The sequence below is a fragment of the Grampus griseus genome (genome assembly GCF_964374135.1).
Source record: "Grampus griseus genome assembly, chromosome: 6".
Classification (NCBI taxonomy): Eukaryota; Metazoa; Chordata; class Mammalia; order Artiodactyla; family Delphinidae; genus Grampus; species Grampus griseus.
This window is the reverse complement of record NC_139000.1, coordinates 22,744,433-22,759,464: the sequence shown is the minus strand read 5'-3', so window position 1 is coordinate 22,759,464 and position 15,032 is coordinate 22,744,433. Positions and strand designations below refer to the sequence as shown.

At 37.7% G+C, this 15,032-nt stretch overlaps 1 protein-coding gene across 1 annotated transcript in view; it reads right to left on the bottom strand.

Moving 5' to 3' along the window:
* SVEP1 (sushi, von Willebrand factor type A, EGF and pentraxin domain containing 1) overlaps positions 1-15,032 on the bottom strand; it is a gene marked incomplete at its 5' end in the record, with an annotated part of 184,195 nt that overhangs the window by 18,403 nt on the left and 150,760 nt on the right. The window contains 5 exons of the mRNA XM_082656871.1: positions 1,359-1,535; positions 4,463-4,636; positions 6,008-6,071; positions 11,202-11,357; positions 13,070-13,295. Of these exons, the coding sequence (XP_082512997.1) occupies positions 1,359-1,535; positions 4,463-4,636; positions 6,008-6,071; positions 11,202-11,357; positions 13,070-13,295 (797 nt within the window). The remainder of the gene's footprint in view (positions 1-1,358; positions 1,536-4,462; positions 4,637-6,007; positions 6,072-11,201; positions 11,358-13,069; positions 13,296-15,032) is intronic.

Genomic DNA, 15,032 nt, shown 5'->3' with positions numbered 1-15,032 from the left:
AAAACAGAAACAGACCCACAGACATATGAAACAATCTTATGGTTACTAAAGGGAAAGGAGGGGGAGGGATAACTTAGGAATTTGGGATTAACAGATACACACTACTATATATAATGTAGCACAGGGTACTATATTCAATATCTCGTAATAACCTATACTGGAAAAGAATCTGAAAAAGAATATATATGTAGATATTTGTAACTGAATCACTTTGCTGTCCACCCGAAACTAACACAACATTGTATATCTACTATACTTCAATAAAAGAAAAAAATAGCAAATGCTTATGTAAATTAAAATATTTAAAAAAGCAGAATAATGTCAAGAGTTATCACAAGGCAGCAAGAGATGCTGCCAGATTGTGTGTTAGGTATCAGCATGGTGCTAGCCCAGAGGCTTTCAAGTTGTGGTTCCAGCACCAGTAGTATTGCCATCAGCAACACCTGGGAAACTCTTAAAGATGCAAATTCTCAGGCCTCACTCCAGACCTATTGAATCAGACACTCTAGGATGGGCCCGGCAATCTGCTTTTTAAAAAATTTTTTAAATATTTATTTATTTACATACATATGCATGCATGCATGCTGCACCGGGTCTTAGTTGCAGCATGTGGGATCTAGTTCCCTGACCAGGGATTGAACCCGGGCCCCCTGCATTGGAAGCATGGAGTCTTAATCGCTGGACCCCCAGGGAAGTCTCCCAGCAATCTGTTTTTTTTGTTTTTTTGTTTTTTTTTTGCAGTATGCGGGCCCCTCACTGTTGTGGCCTCTCCCGTTGCGGAGCACAGGCTCTGGACGCGCAGACTCAGCGGCCATGGCTCACGGGCCCAGCCGCTCCACGGCATGTGGGATCTTCCCGGACCGGGGCACGAACCCGTGTCCCCTGCATCGGCAGGCAGACTCTGAACCACTGCGCCACTAGGGAAGCCCCAGCAATCTGTTTTCAACAAGCCCTCTAGGTGGTTCTGATATCTGCTCTAGCTGGAGAACCACGGTGAAATAATTTTTGTATTGCAAATCATGCATAGCCCATTAAAGGAGAGTTTAGGGACTCTGACAGCGTGGAGAAAAAAAGGTATTTTAGATATAATATCCTGCTCACTCTTAGAAGAGCACGTTTTGAAAACCTGTTCAGTAAATTCTGGTCAGGCAGGTTTTAGTCTAGTTCTGGACCGTGTTTTTATGTTTGGATTTTAAATTAAAAAAAAATTTTTTTAAGTAGCAAGACAGAAGTTGATGACCATGATAAGATAGAGTTCTAAATATCTACATGTAAGTTGCCTGATTGAAAATAATCTCCCAAAGATGAGAAAACACTTCCCACTAATGAAATTCACTGGATCCCATGTGTTGACTTACTTTCACATCTGGCACTTGTCTGTGTCCACGTCTCGTCAGGGTTGCAGGTGATGATGCTTTGGCCCTGGAGCAGGAATCCTTCCCTACACTTGATAGATACGTTCTGATCGACATAAAACTCCTTTTCAGAAAGCACAGCATTCTCAGGGATCACAAAAGGGACAGGGCATGGATTTGCTGTTAAAAATAAAAGAAAATGTGTACTGGTATTTTCCCTCTTTTCTGAGTTTGTTTCTTTGAAGGCAGAGCATTAGCCCTGCTGGAGCTGGGTTCTCAGTAATGATAATATAAGGCTTAAAAATATAGAACTTCATACCATCACCCTGATACCAAAACCGGACAAAGATGTCACAAAAAAAGAAAACTACAGGCCAATATCACTGATGAACACAGATGCCAAAATCCTCAACAAAATACTAGCAAACAGAATCCAACAGCACATTAAAAGGATCATACACCATGATCAAGTGGGGTTTATCCCAGGAATGCAAGGATTCTTCAATATACGTAAATTAATCAATGTGATACACCACGTTAACAAATTGAAGGAGGAAAACCATGTGATCATCTCAATAGATGCAGAAAAAGCTTTTAACAAAATTCAACACCCATTTATGATAAAAACTCTCCAGAAACTAGGGATACAGGGAACCTACCTCAACATAATAAAGGTCATATATGACACACCCACAGCCAACATCATTCTCAATGGTGAAAAACTGAAACCATTTCCTCTAATATCAGGAAAAGACAAGGTTGCCCACTCTCACCACTATTATTCAACATAGTTTTGGAAGTTTTAGCCACAGCAATCAGAGAAGAAAAAGAAATAAAAGGAATCCAAATCAGAAAAGAAGTAAAACTGTCACTGTTTGCAGATGACAAGATACTATACATAGAGAATCCTAAAGATGCTACCAGAAAACTACTAGAGCTAATTAATGAATTTGGTAGAGTAGCAGGGTACAAAATTAATGCACAGAAATCTCTTGCATTCCTATACACTAACAACGAAAAATCTGAAAGAGAAATTAAGGAAACACTCCCATTTACCAATGCAACAAAAAGAATAAAATACCTAGGAATAAACCTACCTAAGGAGACAAAAGACCTGTTTGCAGAAAACTACAAGACACTGATGAAAGAAATTAAAGATGATACAAACAGATAGAGAGATATACCATGTTCTTGGATTGGAAGAATCAACATTGTGAAAATGAAAAATGACCCAAAGCAATCTACAGATTCAATGCAATCCCTCTCAAACGACCAAGGGCCATTTTCACAGAACTAGAACAAAAAATTTCACAATTTGTATGGAAACACAAAAGACCCCGAATAGCCAAAGCAATCTTGAGAAAGAAAAACGGAGCTGGAGGAATCAGGCTCCCAGACTTCAGACTATACTACAAAACTACAGTAATCAAGACAGTATGGTACTGGCACAAAAACAGAAAGACAGATCAATGGAACAGGATAGAAAGCCCAGAGATAAACCCACGCACATATGGTCACCTTATCTTTGATAAAGGAGGCAAGAGTATACAATGGAGGAAAGACAGGCTCTTCAATAAGTGGTGCTGGGAAAACTGGACAGCTACATGTAAAAGAATGAAATTAGAACACTTTCTAACACCATACACAAAAGTAAACTCAAAATGGATTGAAGACCTAAATGTAAGGCTAGACACTATAAAACTCTTAGAGGAAAACATAGGCAGAACACTCTATGACATAAATCATAGAAAGAGTCTTTTTGATCCACCTCCTAGAGAAATGGAAATAAAAACAAAAACAAACAAATGGGACCTAATGAAACGTAAAAGCTTTTGCACAGCAAAGGAAACCATATACAAGACGAAAATTCAACCCTCAGAATGGGAGAAAATATTTGCAAATGAAGCAGCTGACAAAGGATTAATCTCTAAAATATACAAACAGTTCATGCAGCTCAACATCAAAAATCAAACAACCCAATCCAAATATGGGCAGAAGACCTAAACAGACATTTCTCCAAAGAAGATATACAGATTGCCAACAAACACATGAAAGAATGCTCAACATCACTAATCACTAGAGAAATGCAAATCAAAACAAAAATGAGGTATCACCTCACACCAGTCAGAATGGCCATCGTCAAAAATCTACAAACAATAAATGCTGGCGAGGGTGTGGAGAAAAGGGAACCCTCCTGCACTATTGGTGGGAATGTAAATTGATAAAGCCACTATGGAGAACAGTATGGAGGTTCCTTAAAAAACTAAAAATAGAACTATCATATGACCCAGCAATCCCACTACTGGGCATATACCCTGAGAAAACCATAATTCAAAAAGAGTCATATACCACAATGTTCACTGCAGCACTATTTACAGTAGCCAGGACATGGAAGCAACCTAAGTGTCCATCGACAGATGAATGGATAAAGAAGAAGTGGCACATACATACAATGGAATATTACTCAGCCATAAAAAGAAACAAAATTGAGTTATTTGTATTGAGGTGGATGGACCTAGAGTTGGTCACACAGAATGAAGTAAGTCAGAAAGAGAAAAACAAATACTGTATTCTAACACAAGTACATGGAATCTAAAAAAAAAAAAAAAGGTTCTGATGAACATAGGGGCAGGATAGAAATAAAGACACAGATGTAGAGAATGGACTTGAGGACATGGGGAGGGAGAAGGGTAGGCTGGGATGAAGTGAGAGAGTAATATTGACATATATACACTACCAAATATAAAATAGATAGCTAGTGAGAAGCAGCTGCATAGCACAGGGAGATCAGCTCAGTCTCGACCACCTAGAGGGGTGGGACAGGGAGGGTGGGAGGGAGACACAAGAGGGAGGGGATATGGGGATATATGTATGCATATAGCTGATTCACTTTGTTATACAGCAGAAACTAACACAACATTATAAAGCAATTATATTCCAATAAAGATGTTAAAAAAATACCCCATAATATTTGGTTTGGATATGCACAGATTTCTTTCTCTGGGCCAATCTCACCTATAGGTGAATTTTCCACCATGGTTTAGACATTTGGGAAACTAATTAGGAAACTGAATCTGAGTTAATCCCCTCCTAAGGTCAACACACACGTTTGCAGAGAGGAACTGGGTGGCTCCAAGTCCCATTTTCCGTGCAGGAGGCCTCGGGCGCCCCTTCAAGGCTGTAGCCTCTGTTGCAGGAATACACCACGCTGGGTCCAGCAGTACTGTTTTCAACTTCAGCTTTCCCGTTCAGAAACCCAAGTGGAGCTTCACACTTGGTCTCTAAAAAGAAAAAGAAAAGCTTCATCTTAAGTGATTTTCCCAGTCCTCTTTCCTTCTGCAAAGAACTTTATCACTTATTTAATAATTTAGAAAGAAAAAGAAAAGAAAACCACAGAGTAACACGTTCCATACAGAACATTTTCTTACTATCTTGCATTTCAGAGATAGAAACTATTCAAACCATTATCATTGTAGTTTGAATTAAACCTGCTGCAAAACAGAAACAATCCCCTCACCGACACCATAGCAGTTTCCTATTCCAGACATAGGTGTTTCCTTTTCATTCTCCTCTCCTTTCACCCTGCATGTACATTCACACACTTTTTGATAATGAACAACTGAGATAAAAAAATGCTATTACTGGGAATGCCCAATGATGCCTTTCTGTGACTTGAGATGTTACTCAATGTTTATGTATGTGTTTATGTACACACACACACGCACACACGGTTCTTTTTTAGAACTAAAAAGTCATATTCCCCATTGAATTTCAGCCATATAATATTGCTTAAAAGACTTAAGATTCCTATTGCATACAAAATCAACTGATTAATCTATACTAGACAGTATGGTTGAAACAACAGTGAACAAAGGTTCAGGTACCCCAAGTCCTAGTGTTAGCTCTGTCACTAACTTCATTTCTGATACTGGGCAGGTCACATCGCCCCCTCCCAGCCCGTTTTCACTCATTGGTCAACTCAAGGGTCTGGACTGTATTATTCAAGAGGCCCCTTCTAGTTTGAAAATTTGATGACTCCTCCAGAATTATTAAGAGAAAAACATTTTTTAGCCTGCCGTTTTGATTAGTTTGTAACTATTGTATTTACATACATTGTCTTTCGGCAGAGGAGTAATATGAGCCATATCCTAGGAACAGAGTCACTGTATTCACCCACATCCTGCTAAATACACTTGACTGTTCTCATACAATGAGTTAATTAAAGTTCCACAGACAGTGTGAATATTCATTTATTGGACAGTGGTACCAACATCATTTTAAGAAGATGTTAGTATTGCCCAGGACTGTTACCAAGGCAACAGCTCTAAGCCTTCTAATTTATTATTATTTTGGGGAAAAACCCATAAAAAGTCAGGTAAACTCAATAATTAACTAGTTTCTAAGCAAAATGTTTGCCATTCCAGGGTCAGCAATCTTGTGCTCTATTGCAGTTTAATCATTAATCTCTACCACAGTGTTTCACCCTTCTATTGCTTTGGTGCCCTTGAGCAAAAGCCTGTAAAAGGTTCTCATGCAGTTCACGGAGTCAATTTTTTTTTTTAATTACAAAAATGACTTATAAAGAAAATGTGGCCACATTGTTATTTTGTGTCCTTAGTATCGTTTTGGGGACCAAGTGTCATTTGACTTACTTTTGCACGTTGCCACCCCTCCACTCCACTGTCCGTTCTCCTGACAGACCCGTTCCCTGTTCCCCTGTGAATCAATGAAAACAGGTCATTGACAAGATGGTACCTCTATAATGAAAAACTAAGGGAATGTAAAGTCACCTCAGATGTGAACTTGAAACTCTTGGCACTGGAATGCTAAATAAATTCATTAAATAAATATAGTTTAAGAGGGAGGTTTAAACTTTCAAAAATGTTTTCATCAAATTACCTCAAAATTCGTATTCTGGCTGATGAGTGTAATTAAGCTGCAGGCTTGGTTTCACTTTTTGTTTAAATGATAACTAATTATAACCAATAGCAAAGACTGATGAAGAATGTGTCTGAAATGTCAGAGAGGTATATTTGCTTAGGACACTTAAAAATATTTTGACTTAAATTTATTTTTTAATACCTGAGAGGTAGAGCAAAGAAGGTGAATTAGTTTATTTATATATACCCTTGGACATGAAACATGTCAAGATATCTTATTGGTATCAGGATTGACTTTTTGACAATGTAACGTATCCATTAAAGATAAACGTACCCTATTAAGGTCCCGAACAAGTAAAATTTTACATATTTTGAGTAAAAATCTTTCTAAAATTTATTTCCCTGCCTTCAGAAATAGAGTAAAAATAATGTAATTTACTTAAAAAAATATTTATAGTTGTTATTCAATGCACTTTTGGTATATTTTCCAATATCCCATAGCCCTTGGGGGCTATACAGGCTGTCTGCGCCCCCTAGAGTTATTATGGGCTGAGCTAGGCTAAGATTACTGGGGTTTTATTTCTGGATATAATTTTCTTCATCTTTTTTTTTTTTTTTTTTTTTTTTGCGGTACGCGGGCCTCTCACTGCTGTGGCCTCTCCCGTTGCGGAACACAGGCTCAGCGGCCATGGCTCACAGGCTCAGCCGCTCCACGGCATGTGGGATCTTCCCAGACCGGGGCACGAACCCGCGTCCCCTGCATCGGCAGGCGGACTCTCAACCACTGCGCCACCAGGGAAGCCCTGGATATAATTTTTATGCGACCTTGCTGCCTCTTTCTTTGTTGTTTATCTTTTACTGTAATCATCAGTGTTCCTAATGATAACCTTTTCCCATGTTTTAAATTCCTAATTTACTATGGAATAATAAGATAAATAAAATTCTCTAACATTATATGTTAAAAAAAAAAGATTAGGTTCCAAGTAATGTATTAAGGGGCTTGACCCTAAGTCAAGTATATGAACCTTAGCACATGGATTTTGTCTCATGGCTTTTCAATCCTCAGAGCTCTTTGGATACATATCCTCTTGAAGCTGTGTTCTAAATTAGCAAGATGTCTGAAAAGGAGCAATTGCCTCTACTTTGGTTTTTATCTGATTGACTGATGTCTTTTATCCTTAATCTTCTATTCAAAGGTATTTACTTTGAGCTATCAGTTTAATTACTGACAAATCTTTACGTATAAAAAATCCGTTGACTTTGATGGAAGGATACTCTCCTGACTTTCCAAGAAAATAATTGAACCAATAAAATTAAATTTTTAAAAAATATATATTCATTATTTTCTTCTTATTGAAAAAATAATATGTTTTGACTACAGAAAGGTTGGAAAACATGAAAGAAAAGTACAAAGGATTCTAGGATTCTTCATTCAGAGATAAACCCTGTTAACATGTGCTGTACTTTTGTTGTGTTTATATACTTATGTATGCACAGGAAAATATACTATTCTAGTTTGTGAATTATTCTTTATTACTTTTTTTTTTTGCGGTACGCGGGCCTCTCACTGCTGTGGCCTCTCCCGTTGCGGAGCGAAGGCTCCGGACGCAACAGGCTCAGCGGCCATGGCTCACGCACCCAGCCGCTCCGCGGCACGTGGGATCTTCCCGGACCAGGGCACGAACCCGCGTCCCCTGCATCGGCAGGCGGACTCTCAACCACTGCGCCACCAGGGAAGCCCTCTTTACTACTTTTGAGGAAGTATAGGACAAGCCATCAAAGCCAGCTACCTATTTGGGTACTTCCAGAGTGGACTACACCCAAGTAGCTAATTTTAGTCAATAGGTTAGCATTTTTCCCACTAAGATATTTTCCTTTTTCTTCCAATAATTCACATAATATTCTGTTTCAATTATGTCAATTTTTGTTCCAATAAAAACTCAACTCTATTTTCTGTAATTATTGCTATATAAAAAAAATCAAACACCATGTGTTGGTTCCCTCCTTAGTAAGTTGCAAATTTTATCATGCTTTTCCTTCTTTCTTTTTCTCTCTCTATCCCTTTACTTATCTTGCTTTTGTTTTGTTTTTTATCTGGAGTTTTAGATCCAGATTAGCATCAAGTTACTATTTTTGACATAATGTATCTTTAATCAACAATTAAGTTAGATAGTTATAGTAAGTTTTAGAATCATAGATACCACTTTATTGCTCACTACCAGCGATTTTAGAACATGACTATCTCATTTTTGAGTTATTTTGATTTATTCCTCAGTTGCCTGTAGCGATTTTTTTTTTAAGTTTTTTTTTTTTTTTTTTTTGCGGTACGCGGGCCTCTCACTGCTGTGGCCTCTCCCATTGCGGAGCACAGGCTCCGGACATGCAGGCTCAGCGGCCATGGCTCATGGGCCCAGCCACTCCGCGGCATGTGGGATCTTCCTGGACCGGGGCACGAACCTGTGTCCCCTGCATCGGCAGGCGGACTCTCAACCACTGCGCCACCAGGGAAGCCCGCCTGTAGTGCTTTTTGCTTCGAGAAGACTGCATGTGTAGTAAAATTTTTGAGATTTAGATGACTCAAAGAAGTTGTTTACCTTACATAAAAATGATAATTTATTTACCTATTAGAAAATTTTAACATGATTTACATTAGCTGTATTAATTGCTTTGTCTGATTTTGGTAATAATATGCATACTAGGAGTAATGATAATAACTACCCTCTACTGAACTCAGACAATGCATAAAGGGTGGTGCTTGCCACTTCCTTTTATCTCCAGTCCTTGCAGTAACTTTGCAAAGGTGGTTATGGCATTTCTACTACAGATGGGATGAAACAGAGGCTCAGAGAGGTTCAGTCAGTTCCCCAACATCTTGCATCCAGCAAGAGCAGAGAGCCTGTAACAGAGGTCTGCTGGGACCAAGTCCCTATTCTTAACCCCTTTTCCAGCCATTGACCTTTGGTATCTGGGGCACTTGTTAAAAATGCAAAAATTCAAATTCAACAGTTCTGTTTTTGGTAAGACTTTTCCCTAATGGTGTGTTTTTCCATCCAGAGGCATTATAATGTCTGGGTGCCTCTATTTTTTTTTTCTGACATCAGTAGCCAGGATGATGATAACCTAAATCCATTAATTCATAAAAGTTGCAAATTCTGAGATTTGAATTCTATCATTATTGACTGATTTCATCTACTATTTGGTTACTTAGTCATCCAGTTAGCATTGAAAAGATACTTTTCCTCCTTTCGTTGTGTTTTCAAACTAATGAATTTGCTCATGGGCATCCCCTAAAAGTTACCAGCTAATTTTCTTCTAGTATCATTGTGAGTCTACTGCCATTCATGACGTATTTGATGTGTTTCAGTCCATTAAAGTTATTACCCCTTATTGATGCTAAAACGCTCTCATCTTGGCCTGTGGAAGCCTCATCCAATTGGCTCCTGACTTTTTTTTTTTAACATGTCACCTTTGATAGGTTCCTTCCTAACTCATATGATAAGTTTTTCTAGGCTAATCTTTTACATTTCATGTTCCAGACCTGGACTTGGTTATTTCTGTAAGTAACTGGACATTAATATTTAGAAAAACTTTCTCAGGTGATGCAAACATGTAGCTTGGAATAAGAACAACTGTTATAGCATCTCTCTCAATTTTGTGGTTAACACTGGGATATTTCCAAAATTTTTAAGGTAAATTATCTACTTCCTCAAATTTAATGACCCATCAGTTTGCTATATATTTGTTTAGATTTTATACCACTTTCCTTCTTAACAAATTGCAAGATTAGTACTCTCACATGAAGAGCAACTGAGTTTCAAAAACAGAAAAACTCTTCAACTGCAATAACCATTACATTACCATCCTTCTTTCCCCCCACCTTTTTTTTTTTTTTTTGCGGTACGCGGGCCCCTCACTGTTGTGGCCTCTCCCGTTGTGGAGCACAGGCTCCGGACATGCAGGCTCAGCGGCCATGGCTCACGGGCCCAGCCGCTCCGTGGCATGTGGGATCTTCCCGGACCGGGGCACGAACCCGTGTCCCCTGCATCGGCAGGCGGACTCTCAACCACTGTGCCACCAGGGAAGCTCCCCACCCCCACCTTTTTTAAAAAAAAAAATCCTTGGATGAGGAAATAAAACAAGATCCACCTAAGCCTAGTTCCCGCTTTCATGGACCCATCTTATGGAAATTCTCTGGTTCTATGGTCAGTAGAAAAAAAATGGAACATGCTATACACATTTAACAAATCACTGGCAATGCATATTTCTGCAAAACCTACATTTAATACCATCGTAACAGCAAAACAGGAAAGAAGTTTCCCGAAAAACCAAAGGACAACATTATGTAATATAAAACAGGCCTCTTAAAGTTCAAGTTTGATGATGTGATCATGCTTTTAGCAAAACTGACTGCAGCATTCACACCAAAGTAAATAGGTGCTGCTGATGGGATTTTAATATTACAAACCAGGCAAGCGTGGTCTTGAGACCTATCATGGTATTTGGTTAGAACTGCTCTGGGGACTTTTTCAGGCCACACCTGCCTTGTGGGAACCTGGAATCTCAATCAAAAACCTTCCAAGGTATTTGGGCCCATTGCTTGAGGAAACCCTAGCTTTGTATAACTAAATTCTTATGGTTGCCTCCCCACAGTGACGGATGGACTGTGTAGAATACAATTAATAGGAGGTGAAAACACAGGTTTAAATGACCGACTAAAGTCTCGTGGCTGGTATACAAAGTTCCTCTTTTTTTCATGGCTTTGATTCTTTAATTTGAGACTTACTTTGCTTTGTAAAATTGTAAGTCACTTTAAATATTTCTCAGAGAGTGCTAAAATATAAGGCAACAAAGTATAGAAAAGCCTTTTAGGACCCAAATCAGTGAAACAAAATGGCATAACACTAAAAATATTCCTAAGTATATTGGAAAAACAAATTAATGCTAGTTAAACAATTTGTTCGCTTACCTCTAATTCATAACCAGTTTCACAGTGATAAATAATCATGCTTTCAAAGCTGTATTCACTGCCAAACACAAACCCATGTTCTGGACTTTCAGGTTTCCCACAAGAAACTGGACTGCAGGATTCATCAGAAAATGGTGGCTCCCAGGTGCCATCAATCTAAATAACAAGTTATAAGTTACATTTAGAAATTAGTACACATGAATGAAGAAGTCTGCAAATATTGGTTGTAAAACAGAATAATCCGCAAATGATAGTCAGAGGACCTAGAACTTGGTCCTACTTCTGCCACTTATTTTCTTTGGCCTTAAAAAACGCACATTAATTATCAGATGGCTTTAACAGTCATCACTAAACAATTTTAGACATTTCTGAAACTCACAAAACAAGCATTTTCTTCCTCATAGAATCCTTTAAAAAAATCAAGAACACCAAGAAGTATGTTTTCATTATGGTGCATGAGGACTGGATGGTAGATACAAATATTCCATGACTTATAGTAATACACCCTTATATTTTACATAATTCTGCGTTTTCATCTAAAGTTGATGAGAAACGGCAACTTTCAGGCATACGATCCGAAGTTTAAAAAGATGGCTTCCTTTTCTCCCTTCCCAACATGAATACTTGAAAACACTCTATCATATATTGTGAGCAAGTCACATAGTTAAAGAAAAAAAAAAGACACACATACATTTACTTTATTTCCTCACCACCACCGTTAGAATTAACATTTTCCAGCCTTCTTTTCAGGTATAGTGAGGCGTACCCAGACGTTTCCCTTGAAGACTGTTTTTCTCTTGCTAATGTTGTTTTGTTTTCTTTGAGGAAATAGCATATGAGTTGAATAGCTGTCTAAAACAAGACTTGAGGCTAAGCCCTTTATTCTACAGATGAGCCAGAAATAATTTTATATATATATATATACACATATATATATATATATATGCCTGCCTCATAATTAACCATTCCCCTAATGTCAGAAATATACATTGTATCTAATTTTTCAATACTGTAAATAATGCTTCAATAAATATATTTTTTGCACAAATGATTCTGGGTATTACTATTAACTTCTAAAAGCTACATAGTATTGTTTTCTTTTGATATATCTGGAGTTTATTTTGGTATATATTAATTTTTTTCCCTAGTGGTTCCTTCATTGTATCAGAATGATTTGTTTATTAATGATTCCTTTCTTCACTGACTTGTGACGATTCCTTTATCAGGATCTACTTTTGACTTATTTCTTCCATTCCATTCATTTCCCCTTCTACCGAATTTTACACTAATACCACACTGATAGGAGTTTGGCAATTCCAAGTAGCTTTATTAAAGTGACACAAGTAGTAAGCAGAGGCAGAATTTGACTCCAATTTTTGTTTCTGCTACCTTTGCTCTTCTACTAAAACTGGAAACGTATTTGGTAACAATTAGGCCTCATTTCTACACATAGAGAGTCTATGTGTAGACCATACACATAGTTCATCTGTCATGAATTTCTTGTTATAGATGTTTAACGTTTTATTTATCTTTGGGACTTTTCACCTGCCCTTGGCACTTTCCTACTTTTAAAACTGGGATCATTGGAAAGAAAGATATATTTTATTATATTTCTACCAAAAAACTTCTCAAATTCTTTGACATGGTTGGAAACGAGACATTTTCTCTTTTCAGAACAGCAAGATACTGCCTGTGTGGATATATGTATATGTATATCTATATCCACACACTTACATATACATATATCTATATACACACACACATATAGTATAATATACACTTACATATATATCCACACACACACACACATAGTATAATATATAAATGAGTTATACCCTACATGTTCTAATTAAGACAGATAATCTTACCTGACATGTTGATATATTAACCCCCTCATAGGTATACCCTTTTGCACATGACACAGAAACTTGCTTATTCACACTGAAATCATCCCCATGAACAAGTATGTGTGTTAGGCTTGCTGGCAAAGGACATTTCTTAGGACTGCAAGAGATTCTCTCAGGGAACCAACGACCATCTTTCTGACAGGTGAATGTGTCTATCTCTGTATCCATCATATAACCTTCTATACACCTGCAATGCAAAAGTAAAAATGAGTGCCTTAAAGAGAGTGCAATATAGTTGGTGACTTATTCTTGGATTCAAGAAGCTGTTACAAAGCTTAGTAGACATTTTATGTGATGTATTAAAAATGACTCAAATGTCAGGGGGATGGAACTGCCTTGCAAAAACACCAAGAAAACAATGACAACCAGTTGAATCCTTAGTTATCCACATTAAGGATTAGCCAAATCTAAAGTTGCTTTAAATGTTGTTGACATGATTTACCTTTGTTCTGGATAATATCATTATTAAATTTATTTTTATTATGAAAATATCTAACAGTTCAAGAAACTCTAGACCAAGTCCAAAATAGACTCAGATACTAGTAAGAATATAACACAATTAACATTTTTGGGGAATCTACTTTGTGCCAAATGAAGTCCTCTGCATAGAGTGTGTCTTTTAATGCTGTTTAGTAGGTAGGTATCATGGAACAGTAGTATTGGTGTTCAAACTCAAGTCAAGCTGGCTCTAAAACCCTCTATGATTTTTAAAATTTGCATTTTTTCATTCAGCAAATGTTTACGGAGCATTTGTTAAATTCTGGTCACTGTTCTAATTGCTCTACAAATATGAACCCATTCTCATGTCAACCCTATGAATAGATGTGATTATTTTCTTTATGCCCATTTTTCAGATGATGAAACTGACACCAGAGAGATTAAATAACTTTCCCAGGAAGCGACAGAGCTGAGATTCCTACCTATGGAATCTGGCTCTAGAGAGCGTTTACCACTATACTTTACCACTAGCCTTTACCACTATACTATGCTGCTTTTTTAATTAACTAACATTTATTGGGTGGATATATTTTTTAAATTTCGCAAATTACCAGGCTAGGTAGCAGTCACAGGTTTTGCAAACTTGGAATGATCTGTTTACTAATAAGTGAAGATCTGAAGACAATCAACACACAAGGAAAAACAAACAGGAGAGTCTTGGGAAGCAGGTCTTATTGTGATTTCTCAAGCTATCTGAGACACCAATGTCCAAATAGAAAATTGAAAATGCATGTCAAAAGCGAGGAATAGGGCTTCCCTGGTGGCGCAGTGGTTGAGAGTCCGCCTGCCGATGCAGGGGACACGGGTTCGTGCCCCGGTCCGGGAAGATCCCACATGCCGTGGAGCGGCTGGGCCCGTGAGCCATGGCCGCTGAGCCTGTGCGTCCAGAGCCTGTGCTCCGCAACGGGAGAGGCCACAACAGTGAGAGGCCCGTGTATCGCAAAAAAAAAAAAAAAAAAAAAAAAAAAAAAGCGAGGAATAATTTTTGTTTTTCTTCGTGGTGCATAATCCACTATTCTTCAGGTTTCATTACAGTGACAATCCTCCCTTGGGTCTATTTCTTACTGTAATTAAGAGAAAATGAAGGTAGAGCTAAAATGTCTACAACGGACAAGCTTAAGAAGAGTTATTAAATTATTAATAAAATCTAAGAAGCCAATATGTGAAGGCTAATCCACAATTCCTTCAGAGATATCAATAAAATCTAAATTGATTTAGAGGGTTGAGATATATTTACACATTACAGGCATTTATTCCAATAAAAGTCTAATTTATAAATTCATTCCATATTTTCTCATCTTTTTTTAATACATTTTAAATAGAGAACTTTTCAGCAAAAATCACTATCTGTGCATTAAATGCTTAGTTTGCTCAGACAGCATAGGTTGGATGTCCCCTCAAGACTATCTCCCTATTAATGTTGACC